This window comes from Mytilus trossulus, unplaced genomic scaffold, assembly GCF_036588685.1.
Source record: "Mytilus trossulus isolate FHL-02 unplaced genomic scaffold, PNRI_Mtr1.1.1.hap1 h1tg000122l__unscaffolded, whole genome shotgun sequence".
Lineage (NCBI taxonomy): Eukaryota > Metazoa > Mollusca > Bivalvia > Mytilida > Mytilidae > Mytilus > Mytilus trossulus.
This window is the reverse complement of record NW_026963298.1, coordinates 1,521,660-1,542,180: the sequence shown is the minus strand read 5'-3', so window position 1 is coordinate 1,542,180 and position 20,521 is coordinate 1,521,660. Positions and strand designations below refer to the sequence as shown.

General features: G+C 31.9%; 1 protein-coding gene and 1 long non-coding RNA gene across 2 annotated transcripts in view; both read left to right on the top strand.

Moving 5' to 3' along the window:
• The first annotated feature begins 3,483 nt into the window (after nucleotides 1–3,483).
• On the top strand, nucleotides 3,484–10,971 carry LOC134700134 (uncharacterized). The gene is made up of 3 exons (XR_010103786.1): nucleotides 3,484–3,531; nucleotides 8,494–8,580; nucleotides 10,873–10,971. It is a non-coding gene; the product is annotated as an uncharacterized LOC134700134 (long non-coding RNA).
• Nucleotides 10,972–13,135: 2,164 nt separating this feature from the next.
• The window catches only part of LOC134700084 (uncharacterized), a 47,284-nt gene continuing 39,898 nt past the window's right edge, over nucleotides 13,136–20,521 (top strand). The window contains exons 1-2 of the mRNA XM_063561454.1: nucleotides 13,136–13,144; nucleotides 13,744–13,842. Coding sequence (XP_063417524.1) covers nucleotides 13,136–13,144; nucleotides 13,744–13,842 — 108 coding nt within the window. The remainder of the gene's footprint in view (nucleotides 13,145–13,743; nucleotides 13,843–20,521) is intronic.

The window sequence follows — 20,521 nt, the reverse complement described above, 5'->3', positions numbered from 1 at the left end:
ACTAGTTGTCTCTGTTTTAGAATTTCAGTAAACATTCCAGCCTTTTCAACCAATTTAGGAATTTGTTTGTTGATATATTTTGTTTCTCTCTAAGTTCTCTTTTTTTAATCGTTGTGTCTTAAAACTTGTGCTGTTACACCACTGTCCACTGAGAAGATAGGTTTAATCTCATCCAAACTTGAAGGCCGCACTTTGACCTATAATGGTTAAATGTAATTTTGATGGACAGTTGTCTCATTGACACTCACACCACATCTTCGTATACCCCTGCAATATTACCATGTCCCTGTCTCTGGTCATAAGCCCGTAGTTCATTATCATTTTATTCAATTGCATTCATTCATACTTATAAAGTCAGTGTCTTTTATAGCTAAATATAAGGTATAGGATTTTTTGTCATTTACGAAGTCCGTACAAAACAATGGTGTTTTTATATTTTGTATGTATGCAGCGTATTGTAGGGAGCACATTGGTTAGTAATGCATCAACAATGACACTCGTTCCTACTTTTACTACTTTACGTTTATCTTAACCACTCTTTAATTCCTGACCTTCTGCAAAAGGAAGAGTTTTTTTTACAGTCAGTATGTACATTTTCAGTATACAGGTCACTGCTGTCCAATTCTAATCTGAAGCTAAAGTCAGCAGAGAGTGTCCTTTATTTCAGTGTCGAGTCAGTGTTCTTCAGTATTCCGAGTTGGATAAAATAATCAAAGGTTTTGTAAATATAAGATAAAAAAAAGAAGTCATAATTTGAAATGAATTGTTTTCCGTTATTACAAAAAGTGATGTATTAATATTTAATTGGTCATCACCTGAGTTGAAATCTAAGAAGTTGTCATATCATACATATCAATATTTTTTTCTCGGAATTAATTCTCATTGATTGATGTTTCATGTATGATTATCACACACAAATAACAACTTAGTTTAACAATTGATAAAATGATTATTTGTTTGTATTTGTACGACCAAATGATAGTTTATAAACCACATAACTGCATGCCTGCTACGTGTACCAATAATGTCAGAATATTAATTTCGATTCGCCCATAAATATTTATATCTAAGTTTTAGGATTTTTCCCAAAAATAAAGAAATGAAATAAATGACAATTGTACAATCTATTTTACGATGACTATCTTACATTCGCTCCAACATGATTGTGTTTCATTTAAACAAAATACATAACTCAATTCGTCTGTCATCGTGTTTCTTTTCCTTATTATCAACAAATTACTAGATTTTCAGTATTTGTATCTGTGTTGTTTTATAAAACCCTTATTTTGTGTCAACTAACTTAACATTTTATTTCATCATACATATATGGTTAAAACACACTTTACGAAACTTCTGTGTAAATAACAAGGTACTTAACGATTTAAATTGACAAAGTGGGATTCCAATTAACTGTAACATGAGTAACGTTACATTGCATGTTTTACCCATGGGTGGATGTTACCTTTTTTGCTTTCTAGTTAGACAAGCATACAAAACATGACATTTGTGATATTTTATTTATGTTTTGATATTGAAAATTGCATTACTATTGTAAAAATAAATATGCCTAATACATTGAAGCCTGGCCAATCTCGAAAACTGCATTGTTGGAAGTTGATCTTTTAACATTTGTATTGTCTGGTTGTTTTTCGCCAGGAAATATCAATCATATTGATGAGTTTTAATGTCATCTAAATGGTAATAAATCCGACCAAGAGGGTAGGTCATGATATGTATAATAGGTTTTAATATTCTTGTCTTGTTATACATTTAAAAAAAGCCAAGGGGCGAAAGATACCAAATTCATAATTCGAAAATAAAATGACAATGCAATGGGTAATAAGAAAAAAGACAAACAGACACATTATAATAAACAAGACAATTTAATGAAAAGAAAATTAAAGAATAAGCAACACGAGTTCCATCAAAAATTTGGAATGCCTCCAGGTGCAGCAGAAGTGTAAGCAGATCGGAAATATCTTATAAATTGCGAGATATATACTCCGTATGTATGCGCTGCTGGATTGTTGCTACATAGAATTGAAAAGTTCAAAATTATTTTTAAAGCTGAAATCATCCCTTTTGTCGTACAGTTTTGTTTTTGATCGAACCTCAATGTCAATTTCTAGATGTAAGTCAAGATATGAGGCAGACTTAACATTATCTGTTGTAAACTTTATCTATTAGTAAAATGTTCTGCCTCACGGACAGCAAGTTATGTAAAACGTTCTGAAAATGTACAACATCGGGTTTGTTTAAGTGCACGTAACATTCACTTTTAAATAACTCAAACGAGAAAATATATGTGTTTCGATGCTGACAAAAGAAGGACGAATTTTCATGTTTTCGAATCAGCAACAAATCTTATCTTGTACTAAATACGAATGACATAAATACTGTAAAGAAAAATATTGTGATGCCTGTAAATGTGAGAAGAAAACAATAGCTGTGTTCAGTGAAAGATGTGTCATACATTCCATTACATTTGCATTAGTAGACTAAACACATGAACTGGACAAAAGGAAAAACAATTGCCATAAAAGACCAGAAACATTTTTTTTATTCTTTAAACGGATGAAGAAAGTCATTATATCCCAACATCATATTTTTGGTTTCTGACAACGTCAGTTTCGTTGAAATCTCGTTCTTGAGTTATTTCCAAGCAAATGATAGAAGTGGAAACTATTTATGAGTTTTTGAAAAAAGATCGAGGATGGAAAACGGAAAATCTCTAAATAAATGGCCAAAAGTATTATCTATAATAGCACACACTGATTTGCTGGTCTAACACTTGAAGTACATGTGTAATCTAAACGAGATCATCTAACGACATATGCGCTTTGACTTAACCCCTGCATATCCATCTTCGTTGATGACGTTTTATATTTCGTTACACAGTTTCCTTAGATAATCTAATAAACTGTGACATTATAACATCTAAATAAATTGCAATGAAGTTTAAAGAATTGATATATATATCGGGAAATATCATTCAAACATTACTGATTACCTATATAAACAAGTATTTTATTTGTATCTGCTTAGGTTAGTGTTATTCAAGGGAATATCAATTCTACTTGACTGGTTTAGTTTCATAAAAATTGACCTGTTGCAAAAATGTGATTTTTTTTGTAAAAACTTGAATAACTTGGTTGGATATACATAGCAGTTTGACTAAGACTAATTTGGATCGATAATTATTTTCTACATGTAATAACATACAGTGCACTCGATATTGTTAAACATTAACCTGTCTCCACTTGTTTTCACCTAATAAGAAATAAAAACCAAAAAGCAAAGGGAGTACTAGAGGAGGACATCATTTAAAAAAAATAACTTGCCATTATTTGATACTATAACCATTTTATTGTCCGAACTGATATATCCGATACATATTTATCCTCATTCAAATAAATTATTATATGTGAAATCGAGGAAAGTAAAATGGTAACTGTAAGTAAACCTCAAGTATATCTTTTTTTCAGAAATCTTACAATCAGCATGGAAACAAACAGTAGACAGCTTGAGGAGGTAAAATTTGAATATATATATATGTGTGTTTTAACGATTTTCTTTATTATGTATGTTAACAGGAAAAATCTATATAAAGATAAGAACACACAATGTTCCAAGTAATGCTCCTTATTGTAAAATATAAAAACAATATTTGAATTAATTCGGAGGACAAGGTTGTAATATATTTCTAGGAATCGCACTATTAATGACTGTTTGACAACTAACAGAGGCAAAATAGTGCTGTATAAAGATAGGGTTATGCATTTGGGCTATCTTACCAATGTAAACTTTAACATATTTGCTTATCAACTTCTTATCAATTCTACATGAGGCATTGAAGACTGCGGCCTCTTTGTTGTGTATACATTCCTGAAACAAGATACGTGTATCTTTGTTGGCCATTCTTTTTTATGCAGCAAAGCAATATCAACCTGTGTAATACAGGTCAGAAAAGTCAAATGTGTTAATACTATTACAATATGAACAAGATGAAAGAGAGCTAGATTTTAGGTACTCTAAAAGATCTTTGGATGTTTTAAGTATGCACCTCTGATTCACGATACCTCTAGAATAGGCAGTTTCAAAATAACTTTAAAGTCCGTCTTCGATTGATGATCAAATAGATGTTAATAATTTAGAAAGAGGTTTCGTTGAGCACGTCGAAGACCCAGCAATATACCGTTCTTTGTAAGGAAATTAATGCAGTTTGGGTATCCAATACAGTGATGGAAGATCCAGTTCTTCATCTTTGGTTATAATTCCAAACGAAAATATAACAAACTTATGATTATCTAGGATTTCCTCTTTGAACAGTTTCGTAGGGTATACATTGGGTTTACAAGTGAATTGTCAATACCTAATTGGTTTATCAAGCAGTTTATGTAAAGAGTTTTACACACCGACACGATGTTGTTTGGGGCTTTGTATGCGGGGACAACAACATATTTCTCATGAAAGTAGGATAAGTGGTTTGCAACAGTAGGGTCTTTAAAGATTGACGTATCATGGGCATTGAAAGACCCATTCAGATTTTAGATTCTGATTTGTATCAACTACCTCACTGCCCTAATTCACTCGAAAAGAGTATATACGTCTTTATTTCACGTCTAGCCCATTGCCTTGTATAATCTTAGACTGAATCCATCAAAATTTAAAAGTTGTATTTCCAATTGATGGATTTCGGCTCACGCTATGTTGGACCTTTCGATAACACGTTTCGAACGTAAGTGTTATTAACAATGTCGAGGTCACCGGTAATAACGTAGCCACCCGGATGATATGTGAATTGGAAGCGTACATTGAGTAAATTTCAATTCGGTTTTGTGTAATTAAAAAAAAAATTAACAACAAAAAATAACCAAAAACAACAAAGAAACATTATGCAGTTGCCTTATTACTATGTCAAACCATTTGACCCTAAAAAAAAAAAGGCTCGTCTATCATTGTGATACGCAGGAAACGAGATTTGTTTTGTATTAAGGGATAGACCCGTATTTACCATTTGCGCATTTTTAAGTTTATATGGTATGAATGTATTCAGCTATTACAATATTAGCAGGATGAGTTTGATGTTAACGTTGAATACATTTGAACAGTATACTGGCTCCAAGCTACTAAATATGTTATCCTACTCTTTATGTCAGCGTGTATAGCGGGAAGCATGTAACACGTTTTAAGCTTTTTTATTCCCTTAAGTACAGCACAAAATATATACATAATAAATCCTTAGCTACCATACTATTTCGCCTTCTGCAAGGTGTTTAGTTTTTACTATTACTCCTAAATGTTGGACGCTACGGAATCCAAATAGTTCTGAAAAATATCTCTGATATGCTTAGCTTATATTTGATATTTTTGTTCAAAATTTTTTTTAATGCTGGTTGAACTATCGATGCAAATGAAAACAACAACATATCAGGATTCTGTTATATCATGTGACGTCCAATTTAAAAATAATTTGATATATTTCGTGCTTCATTTTATTCCTTACAACAAATGGTGATAATCAAAGTCGTGTCTCTTGTTGTAAAATACATCATCCGCTTTTGAGAAATATTTAGTTTGTGATCCAATTTACCACTTACAAATAAACTCATCATATATATCAGGACTAAATTTTTGTATAAACACCAGACGCGCGTTTCGTCTACAAAAGACTCATCAGTGAAGCTCGAATCCCCTAAAAATATAAAAGGAAAATAAAGTACGAAGTTGAAAAGGATTGAGGACTAAAATGCCTCAAAGTTTTGCCAAATCCAGCTAAGGTAATCTATGCCGGAAAAAGAAAAGCCTTAGTAAAAAATTAATAATTTTGTTAACAGTTAATTTATAAATATTATCATATCAATGATAATTCATGTCAGCACAAAAAGTACTGACAACTGGGCTGGTGATACCCTCGGGAAATAAATCTCCAATTTCTGTATTTTATACATCAACTTATTAGCACCATTAAGTTCATTTTGGTTTTGTTTTGTTTTGTTACGCTTTGAGTTCGTTTTGCAATTAACATGTACCCCTCTTTAAGCCTATTTTTCATTTTTGATAACATAATCAAAAATTAAAAAATCAAAAATCAAAATGCGAAATTAACAAAATACTGGGGCTGCTTAGTACAGAAATTTGTAAAAAATAATGCAAATAGTGATACAAGAATAGGATTTGGCACATACGTTATTTTGGTCGTACTTTATCATGTTAGAGGGAAGGCCAACATGTTTTTGATTCTGTTTCACGGTGGCCATCTTGAATTAAATATTGACATCATTTTGCTCATTACCATCACCTTTGAAAAAATGTACGACAAAACCAACAGCTGAATTTTAAGAACATAATATCAAATTTCAAAATGAGTTTTTTTCATTACACCATTGTCTAAAATCGTCAAATTCTATTGATTCATCGGGATTTTCGTTATTAAAACGTTCATAAGCAGACATTAGCAAATCAAACAATATACATGCGTTTACCTGATGGGCTAGTCTAGGTTTTGGAGTATCAGAAATTGACAAGAACGATTCTCTGGTCCCAGATTATGCAACATCGGTCTCTGAGAAAGCATCTATCCAACCACTATCCCGCAATAAATCACACACAACCTTAAAACATGCCATATCAATATGTATACCACCGAACAACGAATTTGTTTTCGCCGTATTCATTTGACCATTCCTATTGAATTTGCTTTGCCAACACAAATAGCGGCTGGTCTGCTGCTATTATTGGAATATGACCAGATTTAAAAAACGACACAATATACCTAACCTTATCCATCGAATATTTTATGGTAGCAACTGCTTTGCTTGTTGTTAACAAAATGACATTAAGCAGGTAAGACTCCCTTCAACAGTCTTCGTAAAAAATGGAATGATGACCATGATATTTTTTCGGCCGTAATATGTTCACTCTTTAACATAATTTAAGAACTCATACTCGTTTTTGCAAACTCATGAATAGAAAGTCGTGGTTACGTATATTAGTTACATCGTCAGGCAGAATGAGTGGTCCTGGTTATGTTTTAAGTCCTGCACGTTTCATATTCATACAAGCAGCTATGAAATGTTTTGCCCAACACAGTATATCCTTCATCTGACGATTTCATTTGGTCTGTTGTGACTTCCTGACATAAATAACACAAACAAAATGTACAATCTATTTCCGAACCATCTGCTAAGGAATCCGATAAGCGAGTTATTTTCGTCATTTAATAACTAAATAACTATGATATAAATTAACACAAGCAATCAGCAATGCAATAATAGAACAATAACGCAAATATAATCTGAGTCATTAATAAATGAAACAGTAGTTATCCGTGGGTTACAAACTAAAACGCCATTGAAACAGGACGATGCACCTAGCCAGTTACATCTTTAAATGAAAGAATTTGTCAGTTTTCAATACGATTGATACTGAATAACATTTGTTAATGAACTGTAATTTAAATTCGGACTTGAGAGAGGAACTTTTAAATTCACCCTTTTTATCAAACTGTGTTTCTATTATCTGGAGTGTAGAATCAAAATTTAATCATATTATGATTTGTGATGAAATTCAATTATAAGTAGCTAAAACATTGCATTTGACGTTTAAGAGGAGAAAGATAAATTTATAACTTTTAAAGAACTTAATTTTTTTATTATAATTTATTAGCATATTATTTAAGATTTTTAAATCAATTATCTTTTTTTTTCTTTTTAATTTTGAAAAATGTTTTTAACTGTGTATGGATTTAATGACAATGAGGGAAAAGTGTCTCCTATGTCTCTTAAGGCAAGAATCTAATATATTGTTATGCTGTTCTTATCTGATGTATAATATATTATGTATACTGTTAGATTGTGACACTGTAATAAATTAACTACTAATTACGTTTTTCATGGTTTTCTACGGTTTAAAATGGAATTTAGAATTAAATTATAAGAAAAAAGTAAAATCACAAAAATACTGAACTTAGAGGAAAATTAATTCGGAAAGTCCATAATCACATGGCAAAATCAAATAACAAAACGCATCAAAAACGAATGGACAAGAACTGTCATAATCCTGACTTGGTACAGGCATTTTCAAATGTAATAAATGACTGTAATATTGTTCTGTCTATTTGAAATGACACCAAATAAATGTGGTGCACACTGTTAGATAACCCGCTACTAGCGTTTTTCAGTGTGCACCAATGTTGTTATGTTATTTCTTCATAGACAGAAAAAAAAATCCACAATTTTTTATTTTTGTTTTAGTTTTGAATTGATTAGTTTTGCAGAGACCATGGTTATTTTTATATCGGTAGTACACGCATTGTAGAATGTCAGCATCCTCTTACATGATGTGTACTGATCGGATCCTTCATGTACAAGTTAGGAGAATAAGGATATTTTCTGAAGCCCCGATGTAAAGTGTTGTGTCTTAATTTATTGATTTTGTTTATTTTTCATATCAATTATTTTTACATTCGAACAGTTGTTTTATGTTATACAGGCTCTACTTACTGCTGCAAGATGTGGTGACACGCAAACAGTAAAGAGATGTTTAGAGGGAGGAGTAAATGTTAACTATCAAGACTATGTGAGTTACGGTAATAGTATACAAATACACGCTTCAATTGTTTGTTTGATTTTTGTAATTGGTATTTTATGCAGTACTTCAAACCTCTTTCATATACAAATACACAAACCTTTTTTAGGTTATCACTGGCTATTCTCTATTCCTCAACCAGATATCCATGAATACGTATGACGTTCCCCTTCACATTACCACCAATCAGTATTATCGGCACTGCATAATTCTCAGACGTAATGCGACATGTCAGTGTTGCTATATTTTTTGCATTTATCTATAGCATTAAATAAACGAATTTTGTTTTACACGCACACGTATAAAAATTGCGGTTTTTATCAAACGCAATCATAGGTTTGAACGTAGTTTTCAATTTTGACTCGTTTACATTTTTCGTTTGGGCTTGTATCATATTTTACCTCCGGTTTATATGATCCATTCATCCTATATTGACTCTTAAAATTCAAGAGTCTATCGAAAAATGAGGGTACTTTTTTTCTAAAAATGAGGGTACTTTGTATATGGCCTTCCAAATACTGTTTGATCCCTAACATCAATGAAGAGACATTTATTGTCGAAATCCGGATCTGGTGTACTAATAAAATATTGATAACATATGATTGTGTAATAATATGGTGGCCACAAAATATTTTTTTTTCTGTTTAGTATTAAATTGATATTAAGATCCATTTTGTTACATTTTGTGATCAATTTTATTTGGCAATGGCCAATGGCAGTCCGCAGGGTTAACGAACATCAGTTGTTCGACCTGTTAGTCAAATGCGTTTTGTTTAAATATATATTTTCACTTGTTTGGTCTTTTGGAAAATGTTGTTTGTGCTGTTTTTAGACCTTCCTACAACGAAATTTGTTTAACATGCACACGTATAAAAGTTGCGGTTTTTATCCAACACAATCAAAGGTTTGAACGTAGTTTTCAATTTAGACTCGTATATATATATAGGCGTAAAAAATAAATTTCACATGTGCAGATGAATATATATATATAGTGTCTAAAAATAGCAACACTCAACATTCAATCTATCTAGATGTGGATCAGTTTGTAAATAAACTGATGCAGTTACTAAATTAAATTATATAAGTGTCTAAGAATGTAACTTTAACACACTAATGAGTGTTATAAAATTAGTTGTTATATTTTATATATTATTCACGCAATATTAATATAAGCTTCATCGGGCGTGTGCATCTATCTAGGTGAAATCGGATGCATGACAAAAAATATCTTTGTAGCTTGAGCTACACACAATTCGTTTAAAAGTTTAACTTATTGATTGATGGTCTATATAAAACATATTTTTGCCGTTTATTGTAAATTACAATTTTAAATTTAAACAAATATAAAAAAGAAGATATGGTATGATTACCAATGAAACAACTATCCACAAAAGACCAAAATGACACAGACATTAACAACTATAGATCACCACACGGCCTGCAACAATGAGCAAAGCCGATACCGCATAGTCAGCTATAATAGGCCCCGATAAGACAATGTAAAAATAGTTGTTTTGGTTAAATAGAATGAAATTCATGAATTGTTTCTTTGGTTTTGGGTAAAACTGTTTTTCATCCCTCTCATTAAGTCCATCAGGTTCAAGAGTATGAACTGATGCATTCAGAAACTTTCTCTTTGTTTTCTCCTTTCGGAGTCCAAATTTTGGTTTACCTCAATTATTTGAAAGGTGATATTATCAAAAGTATGTCATGTTCTAAAGAGGTGTCTCGTAATTAGACATATATATACATATATCAAGTAATGCACGCCTTTCAAAGTCTTTTATGTTACACAGTGGGTTCGTGTATAGCCTTGTAATTCTGAAATAAAATAATTGGTTGCTACATTCTATTTCCAACTGATTATCGTTTAAATATATATCACATGGACTTGAAAGTAGAAAATACAAAGAAAACGTTTGGGTACAGCCTTCATTGTTTTTTAATTTGTATGATGATGATTTTTATGATACGGATTTTAATGTTTTAGATTTATTACATCATATTTTACTGGAATGTAAAAAGTAAAATCACAAAAATACTGAACTCAGAGGAAAATCAATTTGGAAAGTCCATAATCACATGGCAAAATCAAAAAACAAAACGCATCAAAAACGAATGGACAAGAAGTGTCATATTCCTATTACAATGTATTGATAATTTCTTATTCAAATTTGATTGACTTGAAATAGTGCGACAATATGTTATTTTATTCAATTTGTTATCATTAGTTGCTTTCTTCATCATTCAATGTCATTTTTAAACGTATGTTTTTATATTCAGAATGGCGAAACTGCACTTCACAATGCTGCACGGATCAGAAACACAGACATCATCAAATTGCTAATTGATGCTGGTATTGATAGCATTGCCCAGAACAAGGTAATGCTGGTATTTGCGTGTTCCTGATAGAGGAACATTTTGTAGAATGCAAGACAATAAAAACAAAGTGTCTGCTCAATTCACTAATGTTATGACATAAAGTATCAATACAAAAGTGGGGCAACACATACTAAACATGCTAAAGGGTCATTCAAACTCATAGATCGAAAATCAATTGACAACGTCATGGCTTGAAAAAAAAGACAAACAGACAATTAGTAGAACACATCACAAAACATAGAAAACTAAAGACTAAGTAGCACGAACCCCACAAAAAGTGTAAGTGATCTCAGGGTTAAGGGTAAACATATCTTGTTTCAGATGTGGCACCTATTGGTTGCTCATGTTATTATAAACCCGGTAAATAGTATAATATTATAATCTGATATCGGGTACCAGTTTGACTTTAAGTTTAGGGTGAGTTAATGCTGTTTTACTCCCATTAATGTAATAGATTGATTCCTGATTAATTTCATATTATGTTAATATTGTTATTTTGTTGTCTATCTAGTATGGTTACACTGCTCTGCACATTGCTGTAATGCACGGGAATACAGATATCGTCAAATTGCTGATCGATGCTGGTCTCAATATACAAAGTCAGGTCAGTGGATTATACGTTAAACTTACTGTCTCAATATACAAAGTCAGGTCAGTGGATTATACGTTAAACTTTTTGGAATTTTGGGTCCTCAATGCTCTTCAACTTTGTATTTGTTTGGTTTTTTTAACTATTTTGATCTGAGCGTCACTGATGAGTCTTATCTAGACGAAACGCGCGTCTGGCGTATAAAATTATAATCCTGGTACTTTTGATAACTTTTTACAGTTATATTGAATTATGTACAATAACAAACATAAAGTTTACTGCATCAATATATATGCTGTGTGGTTGGTTTAAACAAATTATCTTTATTTTTCAAAACAAACACTGTAGAAAGCAAAAAATGAAGAAAAAAAAACATTGTTGATTGAAAACTGATCCTAAGGTTGAGGAGATAATATATCTAGAGAACACTAGGTTATATTGTAACAATTCTAGTGATGAAGCTTACAATCAATGACATTTCAAATGTGATGAGCTTCTAGTGCAATTCTTTATTTCTAATCATTTTAAAACCTGACTGCACAGTATTGTTTAAAAAATTGAATCATTTTGAAAGACATGATTGTTTTTTTTTTCGGATTTGCTCAGCGTTTTAAAATTCAGTGATTTTTTCACATATTTTGAATTTCCATTTCTAAGTAGCAATATTACAGCAGCACCTGCATACGGGGTATATATCTCCAAATTGACACGATATTCCCGTGCTTGCATTTCCTATCATGAATTTCTTGATAGAGGGTTGCTGCTCACAAGGAAGCTATTAAATCAAGAGTTACAAATGATGAAGTTGAAATCATCCCGTCGTACATTTTATGGAATAACGTTTCACAAATGATATCGGATATGTTCCTTACGTCTTACTACAATCCCCTGCCCTGTCATGAATATGACCTACCGAATCAGACTATTTACCGGATTTTTTATCATATAATCAACACGATGGGTGCCAAATATGAAGCAGGATCTTCTTACCCTTCCGGAACACCTGATATCACCCCTAGTTTTTGGTGAGGTTCGTGTTGTTTTTCTTTATTTTTCTATGTTGTGTCATGTGTACTGTTGTTTGTCCGTTTGTATTTTTCAATTTAGCCATGGCGTTGTCAGTTTATTTTTGATTTATGAGTTTTACTGTCCCTTTGGTATGATTCGTCCATCCCTTGAAGAAGAATTTGTTTTCAATTATATTCATGGTTCGATACGAGATCTTTCACGGAACAATCGCAAATCTTGACCATTGTTAGATATTCTTTCACAATCTATTATCTCGTTCAAGTGAATGACACATGTTTTATATACTAACTGCGAACACCTGTTTTGTTTCGCATAACTCCCAAGTACAACTTTGGTTTTCTTTACAGAAGACCCGTAAATTGATAAAACCATATCCTTAGCATGTACTAGTAGAGTTCCCAAATTATGTTTTTACGGAATAAAACATACATGTACAGTACGTTAACAAAACACAATATTTATGAATATTATCTATCTCCCTATATGACGCGTGGTTTGTGAACAGTTTTACTAGTACAGGTTGCATTATAATTGCGTTAAATTGGCATGAAACAGGTTAGTAATTGATCGATTTAAACACCACCTTTCAATAAAGATTGGTATCCGGGTTGATATTTCTATAAGTTTTATAAATTTCATAATAGCATACGACAAAAACATAAAACATAACCAATATTCAACTTACATGTAATGAAAATGTAAACCGAATACAAATTATATAAGAGCACACTGATAAAAGTACTCGAAACTTCTGAAACTGCACTGTTTTTTTGTAATTTAACACAACATATGATATGGTTTACATAGAATAACAGAAAACACGATTGCTTAGAGTGAGCAACAAAACTACATATTGACGTTTGTTATGTTTCGATACTCAACGTTGACCGAACATCTTTTCGTAACCAATTTGAACAAGATGATGACGCCAATAACACCGCCCTTAACATGCTTAATTTTAACTGCACGTTAATCGTAAACTAAAATAATACACAAACACATACACATTCGTTTAAATGATAATAAGCTTTTGCAGTTTATTATTTTTAATACCGTTTTATTGACACGGTGTTGTTTTATTCTCTTATTTGACATAACCTGCTATCGTTATCATTCAATGATATGTTAAAACTATTGCATGTCATTATGTATAGCATGGTAATACTGCACTTCACTTTGCTGCACGACAAAGAAACACGGAAATCCCCATGTTGCTTATTGATGCTGGTATTGATCTAAATGCACAGAACACAGTAAGTAAATGATCAACAAAACCGACAAAAAACTATGTACTACGTGTTTATATAAGCAACGACAAATAACATGTTTGTTAACATAGTATAACGTTTGATTTCTTCAAATTGAATTGACCTCACCCTTTTTATATTACTTTAGAGTTCTGTATTTTATTACTATTTGTTAACTGCACTATATATATGCCAAAATAATCGAGCCATATCGTGAGCATCTTATTTTTTCATATACAAACACACGTTACACCGTTTGACGCATCCATATGTCTGAGCGTTCCGGATGGAGGATATTCTAGAAAACGCTTCAGGGAAGGCGTCATTTTCTGCTGTGTTATTGTCGTCATCATAAGCTTATTTCGATTGTACATGTAGGAATTATAGCTTCGACAATTGGCGCCAGATTATTGCATAGAGTGAGCAACAAAACTACCTTTTGACGCTGGTTATGTTTCGATAGTCAACGCTGACCGAACATCTTTTCGTAACCGATGTGAACAAGATGACGGCGACAACAACACCGCCAGTTACATAATGAATTTTCACTACACGTGAATCGTTAACTACAATAATACACAAGTACATATACATTCGTTAAATTGATAATAAGTTTTTTGCAGTTATTTTTTTTAATAACATTTTAATGACACGGTGTTGTTTTATTCTCTTATTTGTCATAATCTGCTATAGTTATCATTCAATGATATGTTAAAACTATTGTATGTCATTATGTACAGGATGGTGAAACTGCACTTCACGATGCTGCACGAATTCTGTATTTTTTTACTACTTATAAACTGCACCATAAATACTTTGACAAAATTAATCGAGCTATATTGTGAGCATCTATTTTGTTATATACCAACACACGTTACACTGTTTGACGCATCCATGTTTGTTAAATGTTATGTCGAGTGTGGATGGTGGAAATACTAGAAAACGCTTCATCGACGACGTCATCATCTTCGGTGTTATAGTCGTCATCATTCGGGAAAGTCGTATTAGCCTTTAGCTTTGATAGTTGTTCATAGTTCACATGCTAATATAGTTTTCGATGCCTGTAATATTATGCATATGCCGTCTATTTCATAAGACACCATTTTTTATATATTATTACGGAAACATATATAAATATAAATCAATTGCTTTTAAAAAGCAATTGTAAACGGTCTTTCCCCCTTTGAAATTGATTTTATGGGGGGGGGGGGGGTTCGTTTGTTTGTTTGTTTCGGTATGGGGTCTATATTATTGTGTTACCGGAGAAGTTTCATGTTTAGTTTGGAAAGTTTTTATTTTATTTTAGGTACAGCGCGCGCGCCAGATTGAGGAGACACCACGTGACTTGGGTTTATATTAACAAAAACTTAGTCTTTTTAGGTGGGGACGTTAAACAGACAACATCTATAGAGATGGAATGTACACAATGTAATTTCTTTTGTCATTGTAGGAAATTGACATTTTGTTCACAGTTCACCAGCAGTGCATGATTTGGATTTAATTGATCCGGTGTAACTTTAAAACACGTTTAAGGATTATTTTCTTAAAATGTACATTTTGTCAGCACAAGTTTTGTAACAGATAAGTTTTTCAATCCAGGAGCGGACATTTTTATTGTAGGATTTCACTGAGATTTACGGACCTAGCAAGCGATTTTTACGGCATTGCCATTTTTTTTCTCTAGGAAAAGCTTTGAGAGATATCTGCACCAAATTTTTTTATAAACTTTTAGTACATGTATGCCCTGCTGACTGCAAATTTTGAGGTCGATTGTACTTGTAGTTTCAGAGTACATGTGGATTTTTTTTCAGAAGTGACGCAAGAACAATATTAAATTTCAATGTTTCATGAAACATGATTGATTGATCATGATTGATTGATTGATTGATTGATTGATTGATTGATTGATTGATTGATTGATTGATTGATTGATTGATTGGATGGTTGGTTGGTTGGTTGGTTGGTTGGTTGGTTAAACGGTTAAACACGTTGGATAGGGTCAATTGAAACAGCGAAAAAGAAACAAAGATCTTGGACCCTATATTAAGCACATGAGACTGAAACATGATTGATTGATCATGATCATGATTGATTGATTGATTAATTGATTGATTAGTTGGTTGGTTGGTTGGTTGGTTGGTTGTTTGGTTGGTTGGTTAAACGGTTAAACACGTTGGATAGGGTCAATTGAAACAGCGGAAAAGAAACAAAGATCTTGGACCCTATATTAAACACATGAGACTGAAACATGATTGATTGATCATGATCATGATTGATTGATTGATTGATTGATTGATTAATTGATTGATTAGTTGGTTGGTTGGTTGGTTGGTTGGTTGGTTGGTTGGTTGGTTGGTTGGTTAAACACGTTGGATAGGGTCAACTGAAACAGCGAAGAAGAAACAAAGAAGATCTTGAACCCTATGATAAACACATGAGACGGAAACATGATTGATTGATTGATTGATTGACTGATTGGGAAACATGATTGATTGATTGATTGATTGATCATGATCATTATTGGTTGATTAATCATGATCATGATTGATTGGTTGGTTGGTTGGTTGGTTGGCAAACACACATAAAACTCTTCAAGTAGTGCCCCAAATCACATATGTACATGACCTTGACCTTTGACCTTGTAACCTTTGTCAATGTCATTGCTTCACAATGCCATTTCAAAAGACCCTATGGGTCAAGGTCATTTGGTTTAAGAGTTTTGTCTTATAATGGCTTTATATAAACCATCAATGGGGATTATGTCCCTTACACAATGGTAAAACCAATACAGTCGAAATGTAACAAAGTTGCCCCTTGAGGTACCAAACATTTTTCACTATGCAAATTTTCTGTATCTATAACCATTCCAAAGTTATAGGGAAATCAAAGACCAATAAAAATCTAAAATACGACCTTGACCTTTGACCTTGACCTTATTTTATTTTTTTTGGACCAAGGATCTAAAATCAAAATACCCTAGGTATAGGGGAAATAACTCTCATATGGAATCTCCATACGGCTTCGGTCAAAATAAAACAGAACATCCTGAGGATGTAACGCGCCATTTGGAAAAATAAATTTGTCAGTTTCTTATACGGTTGTGAAGATTAAGCGATAACAAGAAAAACAGTGTTCGGGGAGATAACTCTTATATGGGAAAGTGTTCGGTTAAGCAGGGTTAGTCTCAAAAGCGCATAAACTGTTCGATATCATATTTCATTTATCTAAGCGACATCTTGCGAAACAAAAAAACAGCGAAGGAAAAAAAAGTTGGCGGAAGAAAAAAAATAATAATTAAAAACCAATTGTTCAGAGAACAATTGAAGGTCTTTCCATCAAAACAATGTATTTTGATATGAAAAGTTGTGAAACTAAGTTTAAAATGGCATTTCAATCGTCAAATGATAGCTCCTAGTAAACTGATTCCAAAAATATATTGGTTCCATACATTTGTTTTAAATAAGGGAGATAATATGTTATTTCCGGTTTGAAAAATGTTACTTCCGATTATATTTGAATATTTACTTGACACTGATTCCAAAAATATCTGGTTCTATATACTTTATATTAATAAAGAACAAAAAAAATATAGCTACTTCCGGTTTACAAAAGGTCACTTCCGGTTGTTTTTTTCAAGGTTAAATGGTTTCATACCTTTTTCTAAAAGTTGTATATCTTTATCATGTATACTTATAGAATAAAAGCAAAGGTCAAAATCTAGAACGTCAAATTAAGCTATGACCTTGAGATTAATTTCAAGGTCATAAACCATCGACCTCAAATCAGAAGACCATAGGTCTTAATTATATTTAGTTAATGAGTTATATCACCAAACGCATATTTTTACATACAAGAGGGGAGAAAACTCCCTTTTACATTCAACGTACGCTTGCTATCAAAATTTACATCTTACGACATGTCGCAACTAACAATTTAGTAAAAAAAAATTGTTGATATCTTATACAGTCTTTGGATATAAGTGAAAATAGGCCAAATTCAAATATCAGAATATGACCTTGACCTTTGACCTTGACCTAATTTTCATTTTTTGGGACCAAGGACCTCAAATCAAAAGATCCTAGGTCTCTATCACTTATGATTTATAAGATAGAAATTCATATCACTTATATCAGATGCATAAGGGGAAATAACTCTCATATGGAGCGGTCATATCGCTTCGGTCAAAATAGGACAAATCATGCGAAGGATATAACGAGCAATTTTGTAAAATAAATTTGTCATAATCTTTTACGGTTGCGAAGGAGATGCGCTAACAAGGAAAACAGTGTTTGGGGAGATAACTCCTACAAAGAAAAGTCGCAGGGTAAATTTCAAAAGCGCATAAACTGTTCGATATCATATACAAAATATCTAAGCGACATATTGCGAAACAAATGTTTATCGCAAGAACAAAATTAGGCGGAAGAAAAAAAAAAAAAAAAAAAAATAATCAGAAGAAAAACAATAGGTCTTTCCACAGAAAAGTGGAAAGACCTAATAATGTCCTTTAACTGAATGATGGTAACGATAATTTTTCCAGCGTTCTTCATTAAATTTATTACGTTCATTATGAAATGAAAATAACATCAAGATAATTTTTGAGGGGATCGGACACCTATATTTATAATATGAGGAAGGCGTTATCCTTAAGTTCAGATGGAAAATGTATAGGGAATGATCATTGAACTTCAAAAGGCAGGAGGAGTATGGTATTTTTATTTTTAATAAAAAAAAAATCCAATTCCCTAATTGATGAAAAAAATACCAGTTCCAGCATAGGACGAACACATATTTTAAATCCAGATCTTCACCAAACACGAATATATCTTTCAGATATGCAAAATAAATTAAAAAAAAAACATTTAAAACTACCCAAACCGCACAGGTAAGTCTGTAAGGTCCTACTAAAAAGCGCCCGGCGAAAAGAAAAAGGCGCCAGGGGGAGATAATAAAGCGCCCGGGGGAACAAAATAATAATATTTTATAACAATAAATGTTTTCCTGAATAAAAAAAATCATTGCTTGCTTTGTCTAAAGTGTGTAGATAGTGTTTTTACACTTTTACATTTTAGATTTTAAAATTGTATATAAGTAAACCGTAAATATAAACAGGAGAATATAGAAGAATCATGAACGATATTGTCCTCGATCAAAACGTATATTTCGTTATTAAAAAAAAAAGTGCCCGATGTCATTTATTCGCAACTGCATTTTGAACACTCTTCCAAGTTTTGTATTTTGTAAAACATCCTGGAATGTTTAACTTTATTTGGAAATTATTGGCACAGTACTGAGTTTGGCAAAATTTACACCAGAAGATAATATCATCTTGTCTTGCAATTGGGAACTATATGTAAACTGCTGAAACTTGATAACAACATTCGAAGCCAATATCAACAATATTTGGAACTACATCACAATGTATAGAATAATCATAGTACATGCACTGTCAGAATCCATATGGGAATCAATCTACACTTGGTGTTTATATGCCATATGTTGTCAGAATCCATGCTCTCAAGAAGCCAAAGATCAATTATAGTTTAGAACTGTATGCCTTACCGCTGGCAAAATCCATATAAAAAATACAAGATCACAAAATGTCCTACTTTATCTACCTGTCCCAATAATGAATACAGATTATTGAGTCTTGTAAAAAAAAACACTGAAGAAACATATTGATGTATAGAAATAATGAAAAAAATATATATAGAACTGATCAGCTAAGGACTGTACATGTATACATGAGGAATAAAAATCAAATATGTTTCAATTTTTTTTTTAAAGACCTCTTTTAATTTAATTATTTTCTCAGTTGCCTGTAGTCAAAACATGATTCATCTCATGCAGTTGTCTTTAATAAAGAAGGCAGCTAATGATATTTGGAAATATTGGAAATCATAATACCAAGTGGCAGTTGTGGAAAAGGCACATGCTTTGTTTCATCTTTAACCTCTGACCTAAATGGTCACTTGAATTACTTTACATCATTTGGCATTTGTTTTCAATCCAGATGCTATTCTGTTTTTATTTCAAAAGTTTTATTTTATGGATATAATGAAACAGCTACCAAACAAAACAACTTGTGTCTCACTAAAACTGATAACCTATTTACCTATAAAAATCAATTCAGAAATCACGAAAGGACTAAATGTTTAGTTCAACTATTGTAATAACCAAAAATTATGCACAAAGATCTTTAATATTCAGTTATCAGAATGCGCGTTCTAATTATTGAGATAATAACCCTTTCGCATTATTTGCTTTAATTAAAACATCACAATAATTTCTAAATTTACAGTGTCATAAAGATCCAGATTACTGATCATAAAATCAGATAAATATTGTTTTGTAAAATTAGATATCACTTAAATTGATACAGATTGCAAAAAAGATCTCAACCTCATTTTAAATTCATAGATAAGTGATCAAGGTTGAAGTTACCTGATTATGGATATTATTGTCCAGGTCAAGTTTTTGTTTGTGTTTTTCTAATACTAACAGTACATGTACATGCACTAGGAAAGCCATTTTTATATGCTACATAGTGTAATAAATAGGTCTACTATATTTGGTGTATTGGAATGATGATTGAATGTATAAACTGAAATATTGAATAAGAGGATGTGATATGATTGTAAATGAGACCCTCCACAAGAGACCAAATAACACAGAAATAACTATA